Here is a 27,636-nt window from a genome sequence, read left to right on the forward strand (position 1 = left end):
CCAGCACACACATCGTTACAGGTATGTATCCCTGCCCTTACCTCCCTGGGTTCTCTAAAGAGGGCAAAGATCTCCAGCAAGAACTACAGCTCACAGTCTTGTGGGTAAAGAGAGCACTTACTTTGGTTCCCCCCACTGAAATCCCACCAAAATGGAAGTAAAGGAAAAAGTATCCACACAGAGTAAGAAAGGAGGAGTATGGAGAGTGATGTCATAAAGATGGTGACACAACTTGTTCACGGCTTCACTTTCCCTCAAAAGAAGAACTAACAGCTATTCATAGAGACACACCATGAACAAATCCTACAACACAGCAGTGAGGCTGAAGTGCCCTGCACTATGGACACTGAGACCGACTCTGTTTGTTTGAAGGTAAGAAGGGGCCACACGTTGATCCCAGCATCCCTTCCAGGGGCTGGCACAGTACCACAGGGAGCGGCCTCCCCTGAGGCTCTGGCCCCTCCAGTGACATCCAGCACCTGTTCCCCCCTCCCACTGCATTGTGCTCATCACTTTGCAGGTGCTGATACTCTGGTTTTGCTCCACCAGGATCGCAGCTGAATCTGTGAGGCCCAGCTGCTGAGAATCGGATTGTGACCAGAGGGCTTCCAACAACCAGCACTCAGATCTCCACAGCCTGAGTCCCTACCTGCAGGGCCCAAGTGAGTCTGTTCTGACAGGGAAGCTGGGGCACAGGTAGGCTACAGTCCAGACCACAAACAAAGCATTAGTAACCTTAAAGCTGCTTCCCTGGAAAGCACACCAGTCCACAGCTGCACTTGCTATTGAATACAGCCTTTGGACTGCCCAACCAGTGAAGCCACATAGCCGGTCAACAACCCTGCTTAAGGTAACACGGGAATGGAAAGCACTGCCAGTGGCATTCACTGTCTGCATAGCAAATCTAGTGGCCTCACCTGATCAGGAATTCAGTGCACACTCTTGACTCTTCAGCTCCCCCTAAAATAAGCCATGCATTCTCTGATCCCATTCTGCTAGGTACTGCCAGGGCAAGGAAGGTAATTCCAGCCTCACCTACTGCTGAGTCGAGTAGCCATCCTGACTGTCTAGCAAGCCTGACCAGAGAATCCAGGCAGCTGTGAAGCCGATGCTCCAGCCTCACGGGTGCAGGGAAAGAAACCAGCTGTCCTACCTGATCTCAGCCAGTGGCATATTCAGAGTGGAAAAAAGTGCCTCAAGCCAAAACAGAACTTAACAGCAGGTCCTTTCACCCATAGGAGAGAAAGCCAGAAACCCAAATTGAGCTGACTAGTGAAGAACTGTATCTGCACACTTCCAGAGGTACAATGAATTCTTCGAAAAAGAATTCAAAATAGGGCCCACTGTCAAGAAGCCCACTTCCAATCTCTTGCATGCCTATAAACTAACAATGAAAAATCAGAGAAATTAAGCAGACTCCCATTTACCACTCAAACAAAAAGAATAAAATACCCAGGAATAAACCTACCAAAGGAGGCAACAGACCTGTATGCAGAAAACTATAAAAGACACTGATGAAAGAAATTAAAGATGATGATACAAACAGATGGAGAGATATACCAGGTTCTTGGATTGAAAGAATCAACATTGTAAAAATGACTATACTACGCAAAGCAATCTACAGATTCAATGCAATCCCTATCAAACTACCAATGGCATTTTTCACAGAACTAGAACAAAAAACTTTACAATTTGTATGGAAACACAAAACACTCTGAATAGCCAAAGCAATCTTGAGAAAGAAAAACAGCTGGAGGAATCAGGCCCCCCAACTTCAAAGTATACTACAAAGCTACAGTAAGCAAGAGAGTATGGTACTGGTACAAAAACAGAAATATAGATCAATGGAACAGGATAGAAAGCCCAGAGATAAACCCACGCACCTATGGTCAGCTAATGTATGACAAAGGAGGCAAAGGATGTACAATGGGGAAAAGACAGTCTCTTCAATAAGTGGGCTGGGAAAACTGGACAGCTATATGTAAAAGAAGGAAATTAGAACACTTCCTAACACCATACACAAAAAGAAACTCAAAATGGATTAAATACCTAAATGTAAGGCCAAACACTATCAAACTCTTAGAGGAAAACAAGGCAGAACACTCTATGACATAAATCACAGCAAGATCCTTTTTGACCCACCTCCTAGAGTAATGGAAATAAAAACAAACAATGGGACCTAATGAAACTTAAGACTTTGCACAGCAAATCAAACCATAAACAAGACGAAAAGACAACCCTCAGAATGGGAGAAAATATTTGCAAATGAAACAGACAAAAGATTAATCTCCAAAATATACATGCAGCTCAAGATCAAGAAAACAACCTAATCCAAATATGGGTGGAAAATCTAAATACACATTTTTCCAAAGAAGACATACAGAATGCCAAAAAACAAAAGATGCTCAACATCACTAATCATTAGAGACATCAAACTCCAACAAGCTATCACCTCACACCTGTCAGAATGGCCATCATCAAAAAGTCTGCAAACAATAAATGCTGGAGAGGCCAAAGAGAAAAGGGAACCCTCCTACACCACTGGGGGGAATGTAAATTTGTAGAGCCACTATGGAGAACACTACAGAGGTTCCTTAAACCACCACAAACAGAGCTACCATATGATCCAGCAAGCCCACTGCTGGGCACACGTCTGCAGATAACCATACTTGGAAAGCCAACACTTGCACATTCACTGACTACAGCAAGACCTACAACACTCAAGGTTCGGAAGCAACCACAATCTGCATCCACAGGCGGATGGAGAGAGAACACGTGGTACATATATACAATAGAATGGACACTCAGGCATAAAAAAGAAAAATAATGCCATTGGCAGCAAGGTGGAGGGACCTAGAGATCATACTAAGTGAAGCAAGTCAGAGAAGAACAGATAAGATTTCACGAAGAGGTGGAATCTAAAAATTGATAGGCGTGAACTAACGTACAACACAGAAACAGACTCACAGACGTAGAAAAGAAACTTAGGGTTACCAAGAGGGAAAGTATGGGGGGAGGGACAAATGCCATGGTTGGGATTAACCTGTACACACTAATATTTATAAAATGGATAATCAACAAGGACTTTCTGTGGAGCACAAGGAACTCTACTCAACAATCTGTCACAACCAATAGGGGAACAAAATCCGAGAGAGAACAATATGTATCTGCATAACTGAAACACGTCACTGTACACCAGAAACAAAAACACCACTGTAAATGTACAACACTCCAAACTAAAATCAGAAGTAAAAAGAAAATACAATAAAGAGAGAAAAATGCCTCCTCTATTCCGTGTTGGCTTGGGGAACCTGGGCTACTGTCACACCCCTGGAGCCTGGGCAGCCAGCAACACAAGGCTGGAGTGTTCTGGGCCTGAGGGAGCTGGGGAGGATGTACCAGCAAATGAGCCCGCCTTGGACCTGGAGTGTCTGGTCCCCTGGGGATGTCACCACAATCTCCAGATCCAGGCAGACCCCTCCCCCCCGCCCCCGCAGCTAAAGCCAACCTAGTGCACCCAGAGGATGGTGGACCCTCTGGCCAGGAAGAGCTCTGAATAGTCTCCTAGCCTCCACGTCTGCTGGTGGTGGCCTTCCCACCTTCAGCTGCCTTCATTAGGGTCACCCCACCCATGTAGGACAGCACCCTCAGCACTGGGGTTTTGCAGGGGTTAGGACCTGTCTGGGAGGGGGGAAATGAAGTAATGAGATACAAGCCCTTGGGTGTTTGTGCTGACACATTCCACTAACTCACAACCCAGGAACACGACTTCCCCTTAGGCTGTACATGCGGGTGTAACCAGAGCTGGGCATGAAAAGATCCTGCCGCCTTTTGGCCGTTTCCAGTAACAACAACTTTAAAGCAGGTGCTCAGGGGAACTTCATATTCTCAAAGCCTGTGAGCCTGTAAAGACCCCTGCTGTCACGATATGCCCAGGAGCAGGTAATAGGAAAGGAATTCAAAACAGGGCCCAGTTTTAGGAGGCCAATATCCAGAGGTACATTTTACTCATAGTGTTAAAAAGAGAGGCACATGAAAAGATGCTGAACATTCCTAATATTAGAAAACTGGAAATCAAAACTGCAAGGAGGCATCACTTCACACCACTCAAAATGCCATGAACAAAAAGTCTACAAACAATAAATGTAGCAGAGGGCATGGAGGAAAGGGAGCCCTCCTATGTTTTTGGTGGGACTGTGATCTGGTAATAACTACTATGGAGAAGAGAATGGAGGTTCCTCAAACAGTAAACACACAGCTACCATATAATTCGGCAGTCCCACTCCTTGCCACATAGGTAGATAAAAGTATAACTGGAAAAAGTACATGCTATGTTCATAGCAGCACTATTTAGAATAGGCAAGACATGGAAACAACCTAAATGTCCACTGACAGAAGAATGGGTAAAGAATATGTGCTACATATATACAATGGTATTATTATTATAAAAAAGAACAATATAATGTCACTTCTACCAACATGGGTGGACGTAGATATTATATCAAGTGATGTAAGTCATGATGAGAAAGACAAATACCATATGATATCACTTACATGTGAAACAAAATATGACAAATTACCTATGAAACAGACTCCAAGACTTAGAGAACGGACTTCTGGTTGCCAAGCTGGAGTTGCCAAGCTGGATGGGGGGTGTGGGAGGGATCTATTGGGAGTCTGGGATTAGGAAGTGCGAAGTATCATACATAGAATGCACAAACAAGGCCCTACTGTACAGTACGTGGCAGTATGTTCAATACCCTGTGGTAAACCATAATGGGGAGGAATACGAAGAAGAATATGTATGTATGTGTAGGTGAATCGCTTTGCTGTAAAGCAGAAATTAATACAACATTGTAAATAAACCATACTTCAATAAAACAAACTAAAAAAATTAAAAATAGAACCGCCATATGATCCAGCAATTCCACTTCTGGGTATAAATCCAAAGGAAATGAAACACTAACTTTTGAGGATATGGGGAGGGGGAAGGGTGAGCTGTGACAGGGCAAGAGAGAGGCATGGACATATATACACTAACAAACGTAAGGTAGATAGCTAGTGGGAAGCAGCCACATAGCACAGGGAGATCAGCTCAGTGCTTTGTGACCGCCTGGAGGGGTGGGATAGGGAGGGTGGGAGGGAGGGAGAGGCAAGAGGGAAGAGATATGGAAACATGTATATGTATAACTGATTCACTTTGTTATAAGGCAGAAACTAACACACCATTGTAAAGCAACTATACCCTAATAAAGATGTTAAAAACAAACAAAAAAACCCCAAAAAACAAAAAACCCCACTAACTTGAAAAGACATTTGACCCCCCAAGTTCATAACAGCAGTATTTACAATTAGCAATACATGGAAACAGCCTAACTGACCATCAACAGAGGGATGAATAATTAAGTTGTATTTATATATAAATATACACACACACACATAAAATGGAGTATTATTAAGCCATAGAAAACAAAGAATATTTGATATTTGTGACAACATATATGGACCTTGAGAGCATTATGCTCAGTGAAAAGAGTAAGACAGTGAAAGACAACTGTACTATCTCACTTGGATGTGTAATCTAAAACCAAAAAACCAAACACAGAAAAAGGTATCAGATTCATGATTATCAGAGGCAGTGTGTGGGGGAGGGGGAATAGGAGGAAGGTGGTCAAAACTCGATTTGCATGACAAACTTCCAGTTGCATGATAAGTACTGGTATGTAATGTACAGCATGATGACTACAGCTAACACATGTATAATATATATGAAAACTATTGAGAGTAGATCCTAAGAGGTAACATCACAAGGAAAGTAATTTTTTTCTCTATTATATCTATATGAGATGATGGATGCTAACTAAATTTATAGCGGTAATCATTTAACAGTACATGCAAGTCAAAACCATTATGCTGTACACCGTTAACTTATACAGTGATGTATATCAATTATATCACTAAAACTGGAAGAAAAGATTAAACAAAAAGCATATGAATAACAGTAACTGAGGGGCAATGCTGTGAATAATGATGTAACATGAAATATTGGCAATAATAATAATGTAAACATGGATGCCGTTTAACCAAATTGACAGAGCTCCAGTGAGAGGTTATGGGGTGTTAGAGTGGTTCTCAAAACGTGGTCCCAGACCAGAGTGTGTGGAGCATCTGGGAACTTGTTAAAGATGCAAATTTTGGGGTCCCAGCCCAGATCCACTGGTTCAGAAGCTCTAGGGGTGGGGTGGGTAATCTGTTTTAACAAGTTTAGCAATGCTAAAGTTTGAGAACCATGGTAGAGGAAGACAACAGATTAATAGGTATGTTATTTATACACTGAAGTAAACGGCAGAAGCAGCAGCTACAAGTTGAAAAGGTTTGCCTCCGTACAGGGACAATTAGACTGCATTAAAAAAAAAATCATAGGGACTTCCCTGGTGGTGCAGTGGTTGGGAATCTGCCTGCCAGTGCAGGGGACACGGGTTCAAGCCCTGGCCCGGGAGGATCCCACATCCTGCGGAGCAACTAAGCCCGTGCGCCACAACTACTGAGCCTGTGCTCTACAGCCCGGGAGCCACAACTACTGAGCCCACATGCATGCCTAAAGCCCATGCTCCGCAACGAGAAGCCACCGCAATAAGAAGTCCACGCACCTCAACGAAGACTAGCCCCCGCTCGCCGCAACGAAGACCAAAGGCAGCCAAAAAACAAACAAAAAACCAAATAAAAACTACTTAAAACTATGTACATTAACTTGATAAAAAAAGTGATTCTAAGAACTGCTGCCTTAGGGATAGACTATTCACTAAGCATGCACTGTGTAGAATGCTCTGAAGTGAAATCATACTAAGTCCTTCAGCGAAGGAATGCTATAAAGACAGCAATAGCGCTGAGCTCTTTGTGGGAAACAGGCTTATGAGGAAGAGTAAGAAGCATAGAAACAGCAAACCCCAAAACGTGGAACGTACAACCAGGTACTTGCCCATTGATTTGTAAACACTACTGAGGGCAGTCAGGGTACAGTGGCCTGTCCTGGGTGCCACCACACCTGGGTACTAGTCCTGATATTGGCACTCACTAGAAATAGGGTTGGATTAACTATCCTTTGAGGGTCATTCCAGCTCAAATTCTATGGCTTTTAGATAGGGCCTGATGGATCTTTCTGGGACCACTGAACCCAAAAGGGACCCTAGGCTGGGTAAAAGCTGTCTGCAGAGGGTCTTGAAGAGATATTACTTGCACACCCATGTGCACTGCAGCATTATTCACAATAGCCAAAAGGTGGAAGCGCCCCAGTGTCCATCAACAGAGAATGGATAAATAACATGTGGCACAATGGAATATTATTCAGCTTTCAAAAGGAAGAAACTATGACATACGCTACACCATAGGTGATCTACAACACAGATGAAGACACTACGCTAAGTGCAAATCAAAACTACAATGAGGTAGGTGTGAGATACCACGTCACACCAATCAGAATGGCCACCATCAAAAAGGCTACAAATAACAAATGCTGGAGAGGGCGTGGAGAGAAGGGATCACTCCTACACTGACAGTGGGAACGTAAACTGGTGCAGCCACTATGGAAAACAGTATGGACGTTCCTCAAAAAAGTAAAAACAGAGCTACCAATATGATCCAGCAATCCCACTCCTGGGCATATATCCAGAGAAAACTCTAATTCAGAAAGATACATGCCCCCTATGTTCACAGCAGCACTATTTACAAGAGCTAAGAGTTGGAAACAACCTAAATGTCCACTGACAGATGAACAGATAAAGAAGATGTGAAACACACGCAACGGAATATTACTCAGGCATAAAAAAGATTAATGCTATTTGCAGCAACATGGATGGACCTAGAGATCATCATATCAAGTGAAGTAAGTCAGAAAGAGAACAACATATACCATATGATATCACTTATATGTGGAATCTAAAATATGACATGAACTTATCTATGAAAGAGACTCCGAGACACGGAGAACAGACTTCTGGTTGCCAAGGTGGATGGGGGGTGCAGGATGGATGGACTGGGAGTTTGGGATTAGCAGATGCAAACTGTTATATATACAATGGATAAACAACAAGGTCCTACTATATAGCACAGGGAACTACTCAATATCCTGTAATAAATCATAATGGAAGGAAATATAAAAAAGAATGTGGATACACATAACTGAATCACTTTGCTGTACAGCAGAAATTAACACATTTTAAATCAACTATACTTCAATAAAAAAGAAAAAAAGACACTGCTGAGACTGGTTGAAGATGCCAGAGTACAGGGACATGCTCTCACTCCCAAAAGCGACAGCAGACTGCTGAACAGTCATCGACAGAACACACTGGAACTCACCAAAAAAGATACCCCCCCAGGCAAGGACAAAGGAGAAGCCACAATGAGATGGTAGGAGGGGCGCAATCACAATACAATCAAATCCCGTAACTGCTGGGTGGTGACTCATAAACTGGAGGACACTTATCCCACAGAAGTCCACCCACTGGAGTGAAGGTTCTAAGCCCCATGTCAGGCTTCCCAACCACAGGATACGGCAGGAGAAATTCCTAGAGAATCAACATTGAAGCCTAGTGGGATTTGATTTCAGGACTTTCACAGGACTGGGGGAAACAGAAACGCGACTCTTGGAGGTCACACACAAAGTAGTGTGTGCATGGAGACCCAGGGGAAGGAGCAGTGACTCCATAGGAGACTGAACCAGACCTACCTACCTGCTAGTGTTGGAGGGTCTCCTGCAGAGGCAGGGGGGGTGCCTGTGGCTCACCATGGGGACAAGGACACTGGCAGCAGAAGTTCTGGGAAGTACTCCTTGGTGTGAGCCCTCCCAGAGTCGGCCATTAGCCCCACCAAAGAGCTGGATAGCCTCCAGTGCTGGGTCGCTTCAGGCCAAACAACCAACAGGGAGGGAACCCAGCCCCAGCCAACAGCAGAAAGGTGGATTAAAGTTTTACTGAGCTCTGCCTGCCAGGGAAACACCCAGCTCTAACCCCTCTTCCATCAGGAAGTTTGCACAAGCCTCTTAGATAGACTCATCCACCAGAGGGCAGACAGCAGAAGCAAGAAGAACTACAATTCTGCAACCTGTGGAAGGAAAACCACATTCACAGAAAGATAGACAACATGAAAAGGCAAAGGACTTTGTACCAGATGAAGGAACAAGATAAAACCCCAGAAAAACAACTAAGTGAAGTGGAGACAGCCAACTTTCCAGAAAAAGAATTCAGAATAGTGATAGTGAAGATGATCCAGGACCTTGGAGAAACAATGGAGGCAAAGATCGAGAAGATGCAAGAAAATTTTTAACAAAGACCTAGAAGAATTAAAGAACAAACAAATGAAAAATACAATAACTGAAATGAAAAATACACTAGAAGGCCTCAATAGTAGAATAATTGAGGCAGAAGAACGGATAAGTGACCTGGAAGACAGAATGGTGGAATTCACTGCTGCGGAACAGAATAAAGAAAAAAGAATGAAAAGAATTGAAGACAGCCTAAGAGACCTCTGTGACAATATTAAACACAACAACATTCGCATTATAGGGGTCGAAGAAGGGGAAGAGAGACATAAAGGACCCGAGAAAATATTTGAAGAGATTGTAGTCAAAAACTTCCCTAACATGGGAAAGGAAATAGCCATCCAAGTCCAGGAAGCACAGAGAGTCCCAGGCAGGACAAACTCAAGGAGAAACACGTGGAGACACATAGTAATCAAATTGGCAAAAATTAAAGACAAAGAAAAATTATTGAAAGCAGCAAGGGAAAAACGACAAATAACATGCAAGGGAATTCCCATAAGGTTAACAGCGATTTCTCGGCAGAAACTCTACAGGCTAGAAGGGAGTGGCATGACATATTTAAAGTGATGCAAGGGAAGAACCTACAACCAAGATTACTCTACCCGGCAAGGATCTCATTCAGATTCGACGGAGAAATCAAAAGCTTTACAGACAAGCAAAAACTAAGAGAATTCAGCACCACCAAACCAGCTCTACAACAAATGCTAAAGGAATTTCTCTAAGTGAGAAACACAACAGAAGAAAAGGACCTACAAAAACAAACCCACAAGGGCTTCCCTGGTGGCGCAGTGGTTGAGAGTCTGCCTGCCAATGCAGGGGACACGGGTTCGAGCCCTGGTCTGAGAGGATCCCACATGTCGCAGAGCAACTGGGCCCGTGAGCCACAACTACTGAGCCTGCGTGTGTGGAGCCTGTGCTCCGCAACAAGAGAGCCACAACAGTGAGAGGCCCGTGCACCGCGATGAAGAGTGGCCCCCACTTGCTGCAACTAGAGAAAGCCCTTGCACAGAAACAAAGACCCAACACAGCCAAAAATAAAATAAAAAATAAATAAAAAATGATAATAGGGCTTCCCTGGTGGCGCCGTGGTTGAGAGTCCGCCTGCCGATGCAGGGGACACGGGTTCGTGCCCTGGTCTGGGAAGATCCCACATGCCGCGGAGCGGCTGGGCCCGTGAGCCATGGCCGCTGAGCCTACGCGTCCTGTGCTCCGCAATGGGAGAGGCCACAATGGTGAGAGGCCCGCATACCGCAAAAAAAAAAAAAAAAAAAAGATAATAAAAATAAAGGAATTCCTTTAAAAAAACAAACAAACAAACCCACAACAACTAAGAAAATGGTAATAGGAACATACATATCGATAATTACCTTAAACGTGAATGGATTAAATGCTCCAACCGAAAGACCCAGGCTCGCTGAATGGATACAAAAACATGACCCATATATATGCTATCACAAGAGACACACATCAGACCTAGGGACACATACAGACCGACAGTGAGGGGATGGAAAAAGATATTCCATGTAAATGGAAATCAAAAGAAGGCAGGAGCAGCAGTACTCATATCAGATAAAATAGACTTTAAAATAAAGAAAGTTACAAGAGACAAGGAAGGACACTACATAATGATCAAGGGATAAATCCAAGAAGAAGATATAACAATTATAAGTATGTATGCATGCAACACAGGAGCACCTCAATACACAAGGCACTGCTAACAGCTATAAAAGAGGAAATTGACAGTAACACAATAATAGTGGGGGACTTTAACACCTCACACCAATGGACAGATCATCCAAACAGAAAATTAATATGGAAACACAAGCTGTAAATGACACAACAGACCAGACAGATTTCATTCATAGGTATAGGACATTCCATCCAAAAACAGCAGATTACACTTTCTTCTCAAGTGCACATGGAATGTTCTCCAGGATACATCACATCTTGGGTCACACATCAAGCCTCAGTAAATTTAAGAAAATTAAAATCATATCAAGCATCTTTTCTGACCACAATGCTATGAGATTAGAAATCAATCACAGGGAAAAAAACGTAAAAAACACAAACACATGGATGAACGGTACGTTACTAAAAAACCATGAGATCATTGAAGAAATCAAAGAGGAAGTCAAAAAATACCTAGAGACAAATGACAATGAACACACGATGATCCACAACCTGTGGGATGCAGCAAAAGCAGTTCTCAGAGGGTAGTTTATAGCAATACAAGCCTACCTCAAGAAACAAGAAAAATCTCAAATGAACAATTTAACCTTACACTTAAAGGAACTAGAGAAAGAAGAACAAACAAAACCCAAAGTTAGCAGAAGGAAAGAAATCATAAAGATCAGAGCAGAAATAAATAGAAACAAAACAATAGCAAAGATCAATAAAACTAAAAGCTGGTTCTCTGAAAAGATAAACAGAATTGATAAACTATTAGCCAGACTCATCAAGAAAAAGAGGGAGAAGACTCAAATCAATAAAATTAGAAATGAAAAAGGAGAAGTTACAACAGACACCGCAGAAATACAAAGCATCCTAAGGGACTACTACAAGCAACTCTATGTGAATAAAATGGACAACATGGAAGAAGTGGACAAATTCTTAGAAAGGTATAAGCTTCCAAGACTGAACCAGGAAGAAATAGAAAAGATGAACAGACCAATCACAAGTAAGGATATTGAAACTGTGATTAAAAATCTTCCAACAAACAAAAGTCCAGGACCAGATGGCTTCACAGGTGAATTGTATCAAACATTTAGAGAAGAGCTAACACCCGTCCTTCTCAAAGTGTTCCAAAAAATTGCAGAGGAAGGAACACTCCCAAACTCATTCTATGAGGCCACCATCACCCTGATTCCAAAACTAGACAAAGATACTACAAAAAAAGAAAGTTACAGACCAATATCACTGATGAATATAGATGCAAAAATCCTCAACAGAATACTAGCAAACAGAATCCAACAACACATTAAAAGGATCATACAGCATGATCAAGTGGGATTTATCCCAGGGATGCAAGGATTTTTCAATATACGCAGATCAATCAATGTGATACACCATATTAACAAACTGAAGAAGTAAAACAATATGATCATCTCAATAGATGCAGAAAAACCTTTTGATGAAATTCAACACTCATTTATACTAAAAACTCTCCAGAAAGTGGGCATAGAGGGAACCTACCTCAACATAATAAAGGCCATATACGACAAACCCACAGCAAACATCATTCTCAATGTGAAAAACTGAATGCATTTCCTCTAAGATCAGGAACAAGACAAGGATGTCCACTCTCGCCACTATTATTCAGCATAGTTTTTGGAAGTCCTAGCCACGGCAATCAGAGAAGAAAAAGAACCTAAAGGAATACAAATTGGAAAAGAAGAAGTATAACTGTCACTGTCTGCAGATGACATGATACTATACATAGAGAATCTTAAAGATGCCACCAGAAAACTACTAGAGGTAATCAATGAATTTGGTAAAGTTGCAGGATACAAAATGAATGCACAGAAATCTCTTGCATTCCTATACACTAATGATGAAAGATGTGAAAGAGAAATTAGGGAAACACTCCCATTTACCACTGCAACAAATAGAATAAAATACTGAGGAATAAACCTACCTAGGGAGACAAAAGACCTGTACTCAGAAAACTATAAGACACTGATGAAAGAAATTAAAGATGATACAAACAGATGAAGAGATATACCATGTTCTTGGATTGGAAGAATAAATATTGTGAAAATGACTATACTACACAAAGCAATCTACAGATTCAATGCAATACCTATCAAATTATCAATGGCATTTTTACAGAACTAGAACAAAAAATCTTAAAACTTGTATGGAGACACAAGAGACCCTGAAATAGCCAAAGCAATCTTCAGGGAAAAAAACAGAGCAGGAGGAATCAGGCTTCCTGACTTCAGACTACACTACAAAGCTACAGTAATCAAGTCAATATGGTACTGGCACAAGAACAGAAATACAGATCAACGGAACAGGATAGAAAGCCCAGAGATAAACCCACGCACCTATGGTCAACCTAATCTATGATAAAGGAGGCAAGGATATGCAATGGAGAAAAAACAGTCTCTTCAATAAGTGCTGCTGGGAAAACTGGACAGCTACACGTAAAAGAATGAAGTTAGAACACTCCCTAACACAGTTCACAAAAATAAACTCAAAATGGATTAGAGACCTAAATGTAAGACTTGACACTATAAAACTCTCAGAGGAAAACATAGGAAGAACACTCTTTGACATAAATCACAGCAAGATCTTTTTTGATCCCCCTCCTAGAGTAATGGAAGTAAAAACAAAAATAAACAAATGGGACCTAATGAAACTTAAAAGCTTTTGCACAGTAAAGGAAACTACAAACAAGATGAAAGACAGCCCTCAGAATGGGAGAGAATATTTGCAAAGGAATTAATGGACAAAGGATTAATCTCCAAAATATATAAACAGCTCATGCAGCTCAATATTAAAAAAAAACAAACAATCCAATCAAAAAGTGGGCAGAAGACCTAAATAGACATTTCTCTAAAGAAGACATAGGGATGGCTAAGAAGCACATGAAAAGCTGCTTAACATCACTAATTATTAGAGAAATGCAAATCAAAACTACAATGAGGTATCACCTCACACCAGTGAGCATGGACATCATCAGAAAATCTACAAACAACAAAGGCTGGAGAGGGTGTGGAGAAAAGTGAACCCTCTTGCACTGTTGGTGGGAATGTAAATTGATACAGCCACTATAGAGAACAGTATGGAGGTTCCTTAAAAAACTAAAAATAGAATTACCATATGACCCAGCAATCCCACTACTGGGCATATACCCAGAGAAAACCATAATTCAAAAAGACACATACACCCCAATGTTCATTTCAGCACTATTTACAACAGCCAGGTCATGGAAGCAACCTAAATGCCTATCGACAGATGAATGGATAAAGAAGATGTGGTACATATATACAATGGAATATTACTCAGCCATAAAAAGGAACAAAATGGGGTCATTTGTAGAGACATGGATGGATCTAGAGACTGTCATACAGAGTGAAGTAAGTCAGAAAGAAAAATAAATATCGTATATTAACGCATATATGTGGAACCTAGAAAAATGGTACACATGAACCGGTTTGTAGGGCAGAAATTGAAACACAGATGTAGAGAACAAACGTATGGACACCAAGGGGGGAAAGTGGCGGGGGGTGGTCGTGGTGGTGTGATGAATTGGGAGATTGGGATTGACATGTATATATACACTAATATGTATAAAATGCATAACTAATGAGAACCTGCCATATAAAAAAAATGAATAAAATACAAAAATTCAAAAAAAAAAAAAAGACACTGTGCTAAGTGGAACAAGCCAGTCACAAAAACCCAAATTCCTTATAATTCTACTTACAGGAGGTCCCTACAGTAGTCCATTCATAGAGACAGAGAGCACAATAGGGGTTGCTAGGGGCTGGGGGAGGGGTAATGGGGAGGTGCTGTTTGAAGAGCACAGAATTTCAGTTTGGGATGAAGAGTTGTGGGTTGATGACAGTGATACTGCAGAATAACGTGGATGTATCAATACTTAACACTATAGAACTGTACACTTAAAAAAAGTTAAGATGGTAAACTCTGTTATATGTATTTTACGTATAACTAAACGTTACCATGAAGATGAGGTTGTCAAATGGTCAGGGTGATGGACTGCCAGGGTGGTGGCTTTGGATTTACCTTGGGTCTGATTATTGGCTGTGCCACCTAACAGCTTCATGACCCCTATGCAAGTCAAATCTCTGTCGCCATCTCTATCTGTATAAGGGGGATATACAACCCCTCGGGGTTGGGTGGGGGGTCGTAAGAATTAATGATGTAAATAAGAGACACGCTCAAAACAGTCTTCATTCAGGTTCCTCCCAACCCTGCCATTAGATGGAAGATTCAACTGTGCCCTCTACTGGACACACTAAAGACAAACAGGGCCCTGTGTGCCATGTCATGGAAATAGGGTGTATTTACCTTATTATCTCCGCCTGAGACAGCTAGGATGTTGGCTGTGATGGACCAGCTCACATGCCATACAACATCATTGAACTTGTGCAGCAGTTTGGGGGACCACGCATTGCCTGAGGCATCATCACAGGTCCAAATGAACACTCGACCATCCTGGGAAAAGACAGGCTAGAGTCAGGAGATGGGGGCAGCAATCCTGCCCTGGTGATATCCTCTCAATCTGGAGCTATATTGGACTTTTGCAGGAATAGGGTGGGGGATTCAGGGCAAAGCACAGCCAAGGACCTCCTCAGTGTTCACATCTTTGAGGACTAATTTCCAGCCCAGCACCCTTGCTTTTATCCCTTTACCCCAGGAACACACTTCAAACTGGTCAGGAGTCTCCCAGGTTCCTTTCCTCATACTGGTTTCATCGTCCGCACCGCTAATTCTCAAATTTTCTCTGGGGCTTTCCTCACAACTGCCAAGTAACTTCGTTGTTTTGGCTCCCTCTGGCTCTGTACTTTCTCAACTGAATGGGTATTGCTGTCTAAACGCCAAGCTCAGAGAATGAGATGGGACCAAAAAACAAAACAAAACAACACACACACACACACCAAAACAAACCAAACTAAAACAGAACAAACAGAATTATCTTTTACATCATTTAAGCCTGTTCTACTTGGTCCTCTCAAATTTAGGACCAAGTAGAAAAGGCTCAAATGATGTAAAAGGCCAGGCTTAACTCTCATCTTGGGTGGTAGCATATAATTAACGGCTTATCCTTGGTCTTACTTTTGTTATCTGTCTGGGAATAGTGAGTAGGTAGATGAGCCCAAGGTCTTACAATTTCCCATTGCTCCTGGTCCTTGCTTGGGAACACACTCAGAATGATGCCTGGGTACCTCCATTCCCTATCCACAAAAGGGTCAGGAGGGGAAACTAGTCCTGAATTTGGTCTTGCTCTTGGCTCAGTGGAAGAAAGCCACTGTGGCTTCTGACCAAGGCTTCACTGCGTGATGACAGGGCTCCAGGTGCTCCCTTATTTACAATGGCCTATAGTTGCCTGTCTCCTGCCCTACCCCTTCAAGGATTTCCCCTAGGGGAACTGTAAGGGCTGATGGGACTTCCTGAGATTAACTAACACAGGATGCTTGCACAGGTCTGAGCTGACCTGGGAGCAGCTGGCGATGGTGCTCGTGGGCAGGCCGATGGAGGGGGCCCAGGCCACATCTCGAACCCAGTCACTGTGTGCTTCCAACTTCTGCTCTTCCTTCCACTGGCCGTCCTCTTCCTCCCTAACAGGGGAGATGGTGGGGAGAATTCAGCAGGCAGCAGCCCAGGTGCCATTCCCACACCTCCATTCCCCCCCACCCCACAGGCTCCACAGGGGTGGAGAAGCTATTCCACCTTTCTGATAACATTTGTTGAACCTACAGAATTTTATTCAGTTCACCAGCTATAAAGAAGCCCTCCAGGAAATGCTGTGTTCCTCCACAGCCAACAAGTCAGCTCTAGCAGTTGTGAATTAGGAAGAGTCAAAGCTCCTGAGTAAAGGGAAAGTTTACTTTCGGATGTTTACTTTTTTGTTTTTAAAAAGGATGTCCTCTGAGAGACTGAAGACAGTATTCTATGGGCAAAGGGAAAAAGACAGTTGATCCCGTTTCTGGTGAACTGAGGCTGAGTCATGGTAGGGTAGAAGATGAGAAGTGTCCCCTTGAGAAGTTCACCAATGCCACTTACTTCCACAGTTTGATGAGGTTGTCACAGCCGCCTGATGCAAACTTCTTGATGTAGTTGGGCTTCTGCCCAGATGGCTGGTCTATGAGGCTTCCAGGTACGACAGCAGGGGCCCAGCTGACGGCATTGCAGCCAATCTGTACGGAGGGGGAAGGGGGACTTGTGGTGACTCTGCCCCTTTGCCTGGCACAAGGATACTGCTTCTGCAGACCCAACGCTGATGTTTATTCCTTCTGCAATTCTCAGGACTGGATTATGCAGGACAGCTGTTTTAATGAACTAAGGATTAGCCACCCAGAACTCTTCTTCAAGGATTCCTAACAGTGCATGTATTTTTCAGCAACATGTATTTAAAGAAGGAATTAGGGAATCTCAGGAATCTAAGAAAAGAACATTTTCCAAACATATGAAGGGAGGGCACAGATTCAAAAAACCACACAAAGTAAATATATGGATTAATGAATTACTCTAAAGCACTCTTGTAATCACTCCCAGGTCAAGAAATAAAACGACCATTTACCCAAGAAGCCCTGTCATGTATGTCCTACCTGAATCATAGCCCCTCTGTTCTCCTGTAAGTAACCATTATTTTGATTTCTAATGTCTATTTTTTAGCTTTGTCATCCAAATGTACATCCTTAGGCACTAGTTTATTTTTGCCATTTAAAATGTTGTTTAAATTGCAATATTCTTTTTATTGAAATACAGTTGATTTGCAATACCATGTTAGTTTCAGGTGTATAGCAAAGTAATTGAGTTATACATATACACTGTCCATGATAGGTTATTACAAGATATCGAATAGAGTTCCCTGTGCTATACAGTAAATCCTTGTTGGTTATCTATTTTATATACAGTAGTATGTATCTGTTAATCCCAAACTCCTAATTTATCCTCCTCCCTTTCCCCTTTGGTAACCACTTGTTTTTTTTTTTGGCCACGCCATGCGGCATGCGGGATCTTAGTTCCCTAACCAGGGATCGAACCTGTGCCCCCTGTATTGGGAGCATGGAGTCTTAACCACTGGACCACTAGGGAAGTCCTATAAATTTGTTTTCTATGTCTGTGAGTCTGTTTCTGTCTTGTTTCATTTTTTTTAAGATTCCACATATAAGAGATATCATATGATATTTGTCTTTCTCTGACTTAACTTCATTTGTATGATAATCTCTAGGTCCATCCATGTTGCTACAAATGGCATTATTTCGTTCTTTTTATGGCTGAGTAATATTCCATTGTAAATATGTACACCACATCTTCTTTATCCATTCGTCTGGTGATGGACCCTTAGGTTGTTTCCATGTCTTGGCTATTATAAACAGTGCTGCTATGAACGTTGTGGTGCATGTATCTTTTGGAATTAGAGTTTTTGTATTGTCTGGATATATGCCCAGGAGTGGGATTGCTGGGTCGTATGGTAGCTCTATTTTTAGTTTTTTAAGGAATCTCCATATTGTTCTCCATAGTGGCTGCATCAATTTACGTTCCCACCAGCAGTGCAGGACGGTTCCCTTTTCTCCACACTCTCTCTAGCATTTATTATTTGTAGACTTTTTGATGATGGTTATTTTGACCAGTGTGAGTAAACATTTTTTTGATGTTTCTTGCATCTTCTAATTTATAGATTCTCTGATCTTACTGGCTCAGACTCAGGTTTCTTCCCTTTGCCAAGACTACAGGTGGTGGTGTATTCCTTCATCAGGAGGCACATGATGTCAGACTGTCTCTCTTTTTATGTTATTACCACCTGTCAATAATTTATGCCTCTCTCAATTCACTGGGCATTACAAAATGGTGATACTATCATTCTATTCATTTCTTTGTCATTTATTACATGGAATACTCTAGACAGGGGCAATTTCACTCATTAATATTTGCTTCCCCAGGGGTACAGATCAGGTAAGAAAGGCAAGATAAATGCTTGATTCTTTCTGAACTAGTTCCGTCATTCTCCAAAGATGACTGATTCTCTTTTAAATATCAGGATGAACTCATGGAGTTAAGCATATTTGACAGGTTTCAGTTCACTGCCATTATTCTAATTTTTTACACTCCAACTGCCCATCTTTGGCAGTGTGAGCCTGTTCAAGTTAGCTCCTTTGACACAACCCTAGTATGTCAAAAAGTAGGTCAGTGATCATCTCTATCTGGTACGACAAGATGTTTGTACTTTTCCTGCCTGAGGCCTGGGATCAGCCATTTCCTCAAGAGCTCTGGTTTCTTTTAGTGAGAAATTGTATTTCAAGTGTATTTCTGGTGCTAGGGATGCTCACTGGTACATAATTATTTATTTTATTTCATTTAACACACAGCAGAATAGTCTCAGAATAATACTGTCAATATGATTACTAATAACATTAAAGAAAGTATTTGCAATGCCCTCCCCATTCCCCCCACTGTTTTTCTGGGGGGTGTTTTCATGTGCATGGTACCAGCTGCTTGTGCTGCACACTGTTTATTTAACAGTTATACTCTATCTATCTTAGCCGAGCACACGATCAGGACCTTGTTCAGTGTTAGTTCTTTACAATTAACTGTATATTTATATGGATGTCTTTCTAGTCATTTTTGTTGTCTAAAACTTATTCTTTAGTAGATACCTCAGGCAGGGCTCATGGAAACAACAGTCCTTGAGTTCTTGCATACTGGAAACAGTCTGCATTCTTTACAATCCAAATTTTTTTTGTTTTGTTTTGCAGTATGCGGGCCTCTCACTGTTGTGGCCTCTCCCATTGCGGAGCACAGGCTCCAGACGCGCAGGCTCAGCGGCCATGGCTCATGGGCCCAGCCGCTCCGCGGCATGTGGGATCCTCCCGGACCGGGGCACGAACCCGTGTCTCCTGCATCGGCAGGCAGACTCTCAACCACTGTGCCACCAGGGAAGCCCCCTACACTCCAAATTTTAAAGGAAGATCTAATTGACATTAACAGAACATAGAGTGCACAAATTGATGAACTTTGACATCAGTATACTCTGTAAAACCATCACTACAATCAAGATAACAAATGAATCTCAAAGTGATGAAAGAAAAAAAAATTCCAACCAAGAATACGCTACCTGGCAAAGTTACTGTTCAGAATTAAAGGAAAGATAGTTTTCCAGATAAGCAAAAGCTAAAGGAGTTCACCACCACTAAAATGGCGTTACAAGAAATGTTAAAGGGACTTCTTTAAGCTGAAAAGAAAGGGTGCTAATTAGTAACAAGAAAACATATGAAAGTATAAATCTTCCATAGGTTTTATACTCATAAGGTAAATATATATTGAAGTCAATGGATTAACTGCTTATGAAGCTATTATGAAGGTTAAAAAAAATAAAAACTGTAACTACAGTACTTAAAGATACACAAGATAAAAAGATGTAAAATGTGACAACAATACATCAAAGGTGGGTGGGGGAGGGTAAAAATGTAGAGCTTTAGGGACTTCCCTAGTGGTCCAGTGGGTAAGACTCTGCACTCCCAATGCAGGTGGCCCGGGTTTGTTCCCTGGTTAGGGAACTAGATCCTACATGCATGCTGCAACTAAGAAGTCCGCATGCTGCAACTAAGAAGTCCGCATGCTGCAACTAAGAGTCTGCATGCTACAACTAAGAAGTCTGCATGCCGCAATAAAGATCCTGCATGCTGCAATGAAGAGCTGGCATGGTGAAAATAAATAAATAAAAAATAAATATATTAAAAAAAAAAGTAGAGCTTTAGAATGGGTTCACACTTAAGTTGTAATCAACTTAAAATAGACTATTAATATGGGTTGTTATATATGTAAACTTCATTGTAAGGACAAAGCAAAAACCTATAGTAGATACACAAAAGATAACGAGAAAGGAATCTAAGCATACCATTAAAGGTCATCAAACCACAAAGGAAGAGAGCAAAAGAACTATAAAAAGCCAGAAAAAACCAAAATGGCAATAAGTGCATACCTATCTATAATTACTTTAAATGTAAATGGACTAAATTCTCCAATCAAAAGACATCATAGAGTGGCTGACTGGATTAAAAAAACAAGAACCATCTGTGTGCTGCCTGTAAGAAACTCACTTCAGATTTAAGGACACACATAGACTGAAAAAAGAAGGGATAGAAAAAGATATTCCGTGCAAATGGAAACCAAAAAAGCTGGGGTAGCTATACTTGTATCAGACAAAATAGACTTTAATACAGGGACTGTAATAAGAGACAAAGAAAGGCATTAGATAATGATAAAGGAGTCAATTCAACAAGAGGATGTAACATTTGTAAACATTTATGCACTCAACACAGGAAAACCAAAATATATAAAGCAAATACTAACAGACTTAAAAGGAGATATAGGCAGCAATATAATAATAGTAGGGTTATGTCAATGGATAGATCATCCAGACAGAAAATGGCCTTAAAGGCACATTAGACCAGATGGACTTTACAGATATATAGAGAACGTTCCATCCAAAAGTAGCAGAATACAGGCATACCTCACTTTATTGTGTCTTGTTTCATTGCGCTTGATAGACACTGAGTTCTTCACAAACTGAAAGTTGTGGCAACCCTATGTCAAGCAAGTCAATTGGCATCATTTTTCCAACAGCATTTACTCACTTCCTGTCTGTGTGTCACATTTTGGTAATTCTCGCAATAGTTGAAACTTATTCGTTATTACATTTGTTTTGTTGACCTGTGATGAGTGATCTTCGATGTTACTGATGCAAAAAGATTATGACTTGCTAAAGGCTCAGATGATGGTTAGCTTTTTCACCTATAAAGCATTTCTAAATTAAAGTATGTACATTGTTTTAGACATAATGCTATTATTATACACTCAGTAGACTAGGAGAGTTTAAACATAACCTTTATGTGCATTGGGAAATCAGAAAATTCATGTAACTCCCTTTATTGTGATATTCGCTTTATTGTGGTGGTCTGGAACTGAACGTGCACTATCTCCATGGTATGCCTGTATACTTTCTTCTCAAGTACACATGGAACATTATCCAGGATAGATCATATGTTAGGCCAAAAAAAGTCTTAATAAATTTAAGAAGACTGAAATCCTATCAAGCATCTTTTCTGACCAAAATGATATGACACTAGAAATCAATTACAAGAAGAAAACTGGAAAATCCACAAATATGTGTAGAATAAACAACATGCTACTGAACAACCAATGGGTTAACAAAGAAATCAAAAGAGTAATAAAAAAAATACTTTCAGACAACTGAAAATGGAAATACAACACACCAAAATTTATGGGATGCAGTAAAAGTAGTTCTAAGAGGGAAGTTCACAGAGATAAATACCCACCTGAAGAAACAAACAAACAAGATCTCAAAAACACCCTAACTTTATACCTCAAGGAACCAGAAAAAGAACAAATGAAGCCCAAAGTCAGTGGAAGGAAGGAAACAACAAAAATCAGAGGAGAAATAAATGAAATACAGACTGATACCACAAAAATACAAAGGATCATCAGAGTCTACTATGAACAATAATATGCAAACAAATGACAACCTAGAAGTAATGGATAGATTCCTAGAAACACAGAACATTCCAAGACTGAATCATGAAGAAACAGAAAATCTACACAGGCCAATAACTATGAACAAAGATGGTAAAATCCTCAACAAAATACCAGCAAACCAAATTCAACAATACATTAAAAGGATCATACACCATGATCAAGTGAGATGTATTCCAGGGATGCAAGGCTGGTTTACCACCCACAAATCAATCCAGGTGATGCACAACATTAACAAAATGAAGGATAAAAATCATATAATTATCTCAATAGATGCAGAGAAAGCATTTGATTAAAGTCAGCATCCATTTATGATAAAACTCTCAACGAAGTGGGTATAGAAGGTATGTACCTCAACATAATAGAGGCCATATATGACAAGCCCATAGCTAACATCAATAGTGAAAAGCTGAAAGCTTTTCCTCTAAGATCAGGAACAGGACAAAGATGTCCATGCTTGCCACTTTTACTCATTAAAGTATTGGAAGTCCCAACCAGAGCAATCAAGCAAGAAGAAGAAAATAAAAGCCATCCAGATTGGAAAGGAAAATGTAAAACTCAGTATTTGGAGATGACGTGATATTATATATAGAACATCCTCAAGACTCCACCAAAAAACTGTTAGAAATAATAAACGAATTTAATAAACCTGCAGGAAACAAAATCAATGTACAAAAAACTCTTGCATTTCTATACACTACCAATGAACTATCAGAAAAGAAATTATGAAAACAACCCATTTACAATTGCATCAAAAAGAATAAAATACCGGGCTTCCCTGGTGGCGCAGTGGTTGCGAGTCCGCCTGCCGATGCAGGGGACATGGGTTCATGCCCTGGTCTGGGAAGATCCCATATGCCGCGGAGTGGCTGGGCCTGTGGGCCATGGCTGCTGAGCCTGCGTGTCCGGAGCCTGTGCTCCGCAACGGGAGAGGCCACAACAGTGAGAGGCCCGCGTACCACAAAAAAAAAAAAAAAAAAAAAAAAAAGAATAAAATACCTAGGAATGAATTTAACCAATGAGGGGAAAGACCTGTACACTGAGGACAATGATGAAAGAAATTGAAGACAACACAAATGAAAGATATTCATGCAGATGGATTGGAAGAAATATTGCTAAAGTGTCCATACTACCCAAAGCAATCTACAGATTCCATGCAATTTCTATCAAAATTCCAATGCCATCTTTCACAGTACAATCCTAAAATATAAATTGTTTGTTTAGAACAAACAATCCTAAAATTTGTATGGAATCACAAAAGACCCCTTTATTAAAAAGATACAGTAATCAAAGAGTATGGTATTGGCATTAAAAACAGACACATACTCTTTACAACACTGTTACTGGCTATCTACAATTTACTTGTCTACCTGATATTTTCTACCATCACTAAAATGTAAAACAAAAACAAAAAACCAACAAAAAATCAACCAGACACATAGATCAATGAACAGAACAGAGAACCCAGAAATAAACCCATGCATATGTGGCCAATTAATTTATGATAAAGGAGCCAAGAATATACAATGGGGAAAGGACAGTCTCTTCAACAGACAGTGTGGGGAAAACTTGACAGCCACATACAAAAGAACGAAACTGGACCACTATCTTACACTGTACATAAAAATGAACTCAAAATGGATTAAGGAATGTGAGACCTGAAGCCATAAAACTCCTAGAGGCAAACATAGGTGCTAAGCTCCTTGACATTGATCTTGGTGATGATTTTCTGGGTCTGACTCCAAAAGCAAAGGCAACATAAGCAAAAATAAGGGGAACTACATCAAACAAAAAGCTTCTGTACAGCAAAAGAAATCATCAACAAAGTGAAAAGGCAACCTATGGAAAGGGAAAAAATATTTGTAAATCATGTATCTAATAAGGGGTCAATATCAAAAATATAAAAGAATTCATACAACTCAATAGTAAAACCAAATAATTCAACTTAAAAATGGCAGAGGATCTGAATATATGGTTTTCCCAAGAAGATACACAGATGGGTCAACAAGTACATGAAAAAATGTTCAACATCACTAATCATCAGGGAAATGCAAATCAAAACCACAATAAGATATCACCTCACATCTGTCAAAAATAGCTAAGGTTTCCGGGAAGATGGCGGAAGAGTAAGACGCGGAGATCACCTTCCTCCCCACAGATACACCAGAAATACATCTACACGTGGAACAACTCCTATAGAACATCTACTGAACGCTGGCAGAAGACCTCAGACCTCCCAAAAGGCAAGAAACTCCCCATGTACCTGGGTAGGGCAAAAGAAAAAAGAATAAACAGAGACAAAAGGATAGGGACGGGACCTGCACCAGTGGGAGGGAGCCGTGAAGGAGGAAAGGTTTTCACACACTAGGAAGCCCCTTCGCGGGTGGAGATTGCGGGTGGCAGAGGGGGAAAGCTTCCGAGCCGCGGAGGAGAGCACAGCAACAGGGGTGCGGCGGGCAAAGCGGAGAGATTCCCGCACAGAGGATCGGTGCCGACCAGCACTCAGCAGCCTGAGAGGCTTGTCTGCTCACCCGCCGGGGCGGGCGGGGCTGGGAGTTGAGACTCGGGCTTCGGTCGGAGCGCAGGGAGAGGACTGGGGCTGAACACAGCCTGCAGGGGGTTAGTGCGCCACGGCTGGCCAGGAGGGAGTCCAGGGAAAAGTCTGGACCTGCCGAAGAGGCAAGAGCCTTTTTCTTCCCTCTTTGTTTCCCGGTGCGAGAGGAGAGGGGATTAAGAGCGCTGCTTAAAGGAGCTCGAGACGGGCGCTAGCCGCGGCTAAAAGCGCGGACCCAAGAGACAGGCATGAGACGCTAAGGCTGCTGCTGCCACCACCAAAAAGCCTGTGTGTGAACACAGGTCACTATCCACGCACCCCTTCCGGGGAGCCTGTGCAGCCCGCCACTGCCAGGGTCCCGGGAACCAGGGACAACTCCCACAGGAGAATGCACGGCGCGCCTCAGGCTGGTGCAACGTCACGCTGGCTTCTGCCGCCACAGGCTCGCCCCGCACTCCGTGCCCCTCCCTCCCCCCAGCCTGAGTGAGCCAGAGCCCCTGAATCAGCTGCTCCTTTAACCCCACCCTGTCTGAGCAAAGAACAGACGCCCTCCAGCGACCTACAGCAGAGGCGGGACCAAATCCAAAGCTGAGCCCCTGGGAGCTGTGAGAACAAAGAAGAGAAAGGGAAATCTCTCCCAGCAGCCTCAGAAACAGCGGATTAAAGCTCCACAATCAATTTGCTGTACCTGCATCTGTGGAATACATGAATAGACAACGAATCATCCCAAATCGAGGAGGTGGACTATGAGAGCAAGATTTATGATATTTTCCCCTTTTCCTCTTTTTGTGAGTGTGTATGCTTCTATGTGAGATTTTGTCTGTATAGCTTTGCTTCCACCATTTGTCCTAGGGCTCTATCCGTCTGTTTTTTTTTTTCTCTTAATAATTACTTTTTATTTTAATAACTTTATTATATTTTATCTTACTTTTTTATCTTACTTTATCTTCTTTCTTTTTTTCTTCCTTCCCTCCCTCCTCCCTCCCTCCCTCCCTCCCTCCTTCCCTCCTTTCTTTCTTTCTTCTACTAATTCTATTTTTTCTCCCTTTTATTCTGAGCCGTGTGGATGAGAGGCTCGGTGCTGCAGCCAGGAGTCATGCTGTGCCTCTGAGGTGGGAGAGCCAACTTCAGGACACTGGTCCACAAGAGACCTCGCAGCTCCATGTAATATCAAGCGGTGAAAATCTCCCAGAGATCTCCATCTCAACACCAGCACCCAGCTTCACTCAACGATCAGCAAGCTACAGTGCTGGACATCCTATGCCAAACAACTAGCAAGACAGGAACACAACCCCACACATTAGCAGAGAGGCTGCCTAAAATCATAAGCCCACAGACAACCCAAAACACAGCACCAGACGTGGACCTGCCCACCAGAAAGACAAGATCCAGCCTCATCCACCAGAACACAGGCACTAGTCCCCTCCACCAGGAAGCCTACACAACCCACTGAACCAACCTTAGCCACTGGCGACCGACACCAAAAACAACGGGAACTACGAACCTGCAGCCTGCAAAAAGGAGACCCCAAACACAGTAAGATAAGCAAAATGAGAAGACAGAAAAACACACAGCAGATGAAGGAGCAAGATAAAAACCCATCAGACCTAACAAATGAAGAGGAAATAGGCAGTCTACCTGAAAAAGAATTCAGAATAATGATAGTAAAGATGATCTAGAATCTTGGAAATAGAATAGACAAAATGCAAGAAACATTTAACAAGGACCTAAAAGAACTAAAGATGAAACAAGCAATGATGAACAACACGATAAATGAAATGAAAAATACTCTAGAAGGGGTCAATAGCAGAATAACTGAGGCAGAAGAACGGATAAGTGACCTGGAAGATAAAATAGTGGAAATAACTACTGCAGAGCAGAATAAAGAAAAAAGAATGAAAAGAACTGAGGACAGTCTCAGAGACCTCTGGGACAACGTTAAACGCACCAACATTCGAATTATAGGGGTTCCAGAAGAAGAAGAGAAAAAGAAAGGGACTGAGAAAATATTTGAAGAAATTATAGTTGAAAACTTCCCTAATATGGGAAAGGAAATAGTTAATCAAGTCCAGGAAGCACAGAGAGTCCCATACAGGATAAATCCAAGGAGAAACATGCCAAGACACATATTAATCAAACTGTCAAAAATTAAATACAAAGAAAACATATTAAAAGCAGCAAGGGGGGGCTTCCCTGGTGGCGCAGTGGTTGGGAGTCCGCCTGCCAATGCAGGGGACGCGGGTTCGTGCCCCTGTCCGGGAGGATCCCACGTGCTGCGGAGCGGCTGGGCCCGTGAGCCATGGCCGCTGGGCCTGCGCGTCCGGAGCCTGTGCTCCGCGGCGGGAGAGGCCACAACAGTGAGAGGCCCGCGTACCGCAAAAAAAAAAAAAAAAAAAAAAAGCAGCAAGGGAAAAACAACAAATAACACACAAAGGAATCCCCATAAAGTTAACAGCTTATCTTTCAGCAGAAACTCTGCAAGCCAGAAGGGACTGGCAGGACATATTTAAAGTGATGA

The 27,636-nt window shown here is 41.9% G+C and overlaps 1 protein-coding gene and 1 long non-coding RNA gene across 3 annotated transcripts in view; one reads left to right on the top strand and one right to left on the bottom strand.

Moving 5' to 3' along the window:
- The window catches only part of SEC13 (SEC13 homolog, nuclear pore and COPII coat complex component), a 54,549-nt gene that overhangs the window by 464 nt on the left and 26,449 nt on the right, over positions 1-27,636 (bottom strand). Inside the window, exons 6-8 of the mRNA XM_082664561.1 lie at positions 17,072-17,205; positions 16,503-16,626; positions 15,356-15,502 (exon numbers count right to left, since the gene is read on the bottom strand). Of these exons, the coding sequence (XP_082520687.1) occupies positions 15,356-15,502; positions 16,503-16,626; positions 17,072-17,205 (405 nt within the window). The remainder of the gene's footprint in view (positions 1-15,355; positions 15,503-16,502; positions 16,627-17,071; positions 17,206-27,636) is intronic.
- LOC309828909 lies at positions 2-17,631 on the top strand. 2 transcript variants are annotated; one of them, XR_014297365.1, is made up of 3 exons: positions 2-372; positions 550-662; positions 17,564-17,631. It is a non-coding gene; the product is annotated as an uncharacterized lncRNA (long non-coding RNA). The 2 variants fall into 2 exon arrangements; XR_014297366.1 differs by lacking the exon at positions 17,564-17,631 and adding an exon at positions 1,000-3,264.

This window comes from Grampus griseus (genome assembly GCF_964374135.1).
Source record: "Grampus griseus genome assembly, chromosome: 10".
Classification (NCBI taxonomy): Eukaryota; Metazoa; Chordata; class Mammalia; order Artiodactyla; family Delphinidae; genus Grampus; species Grampus griseus.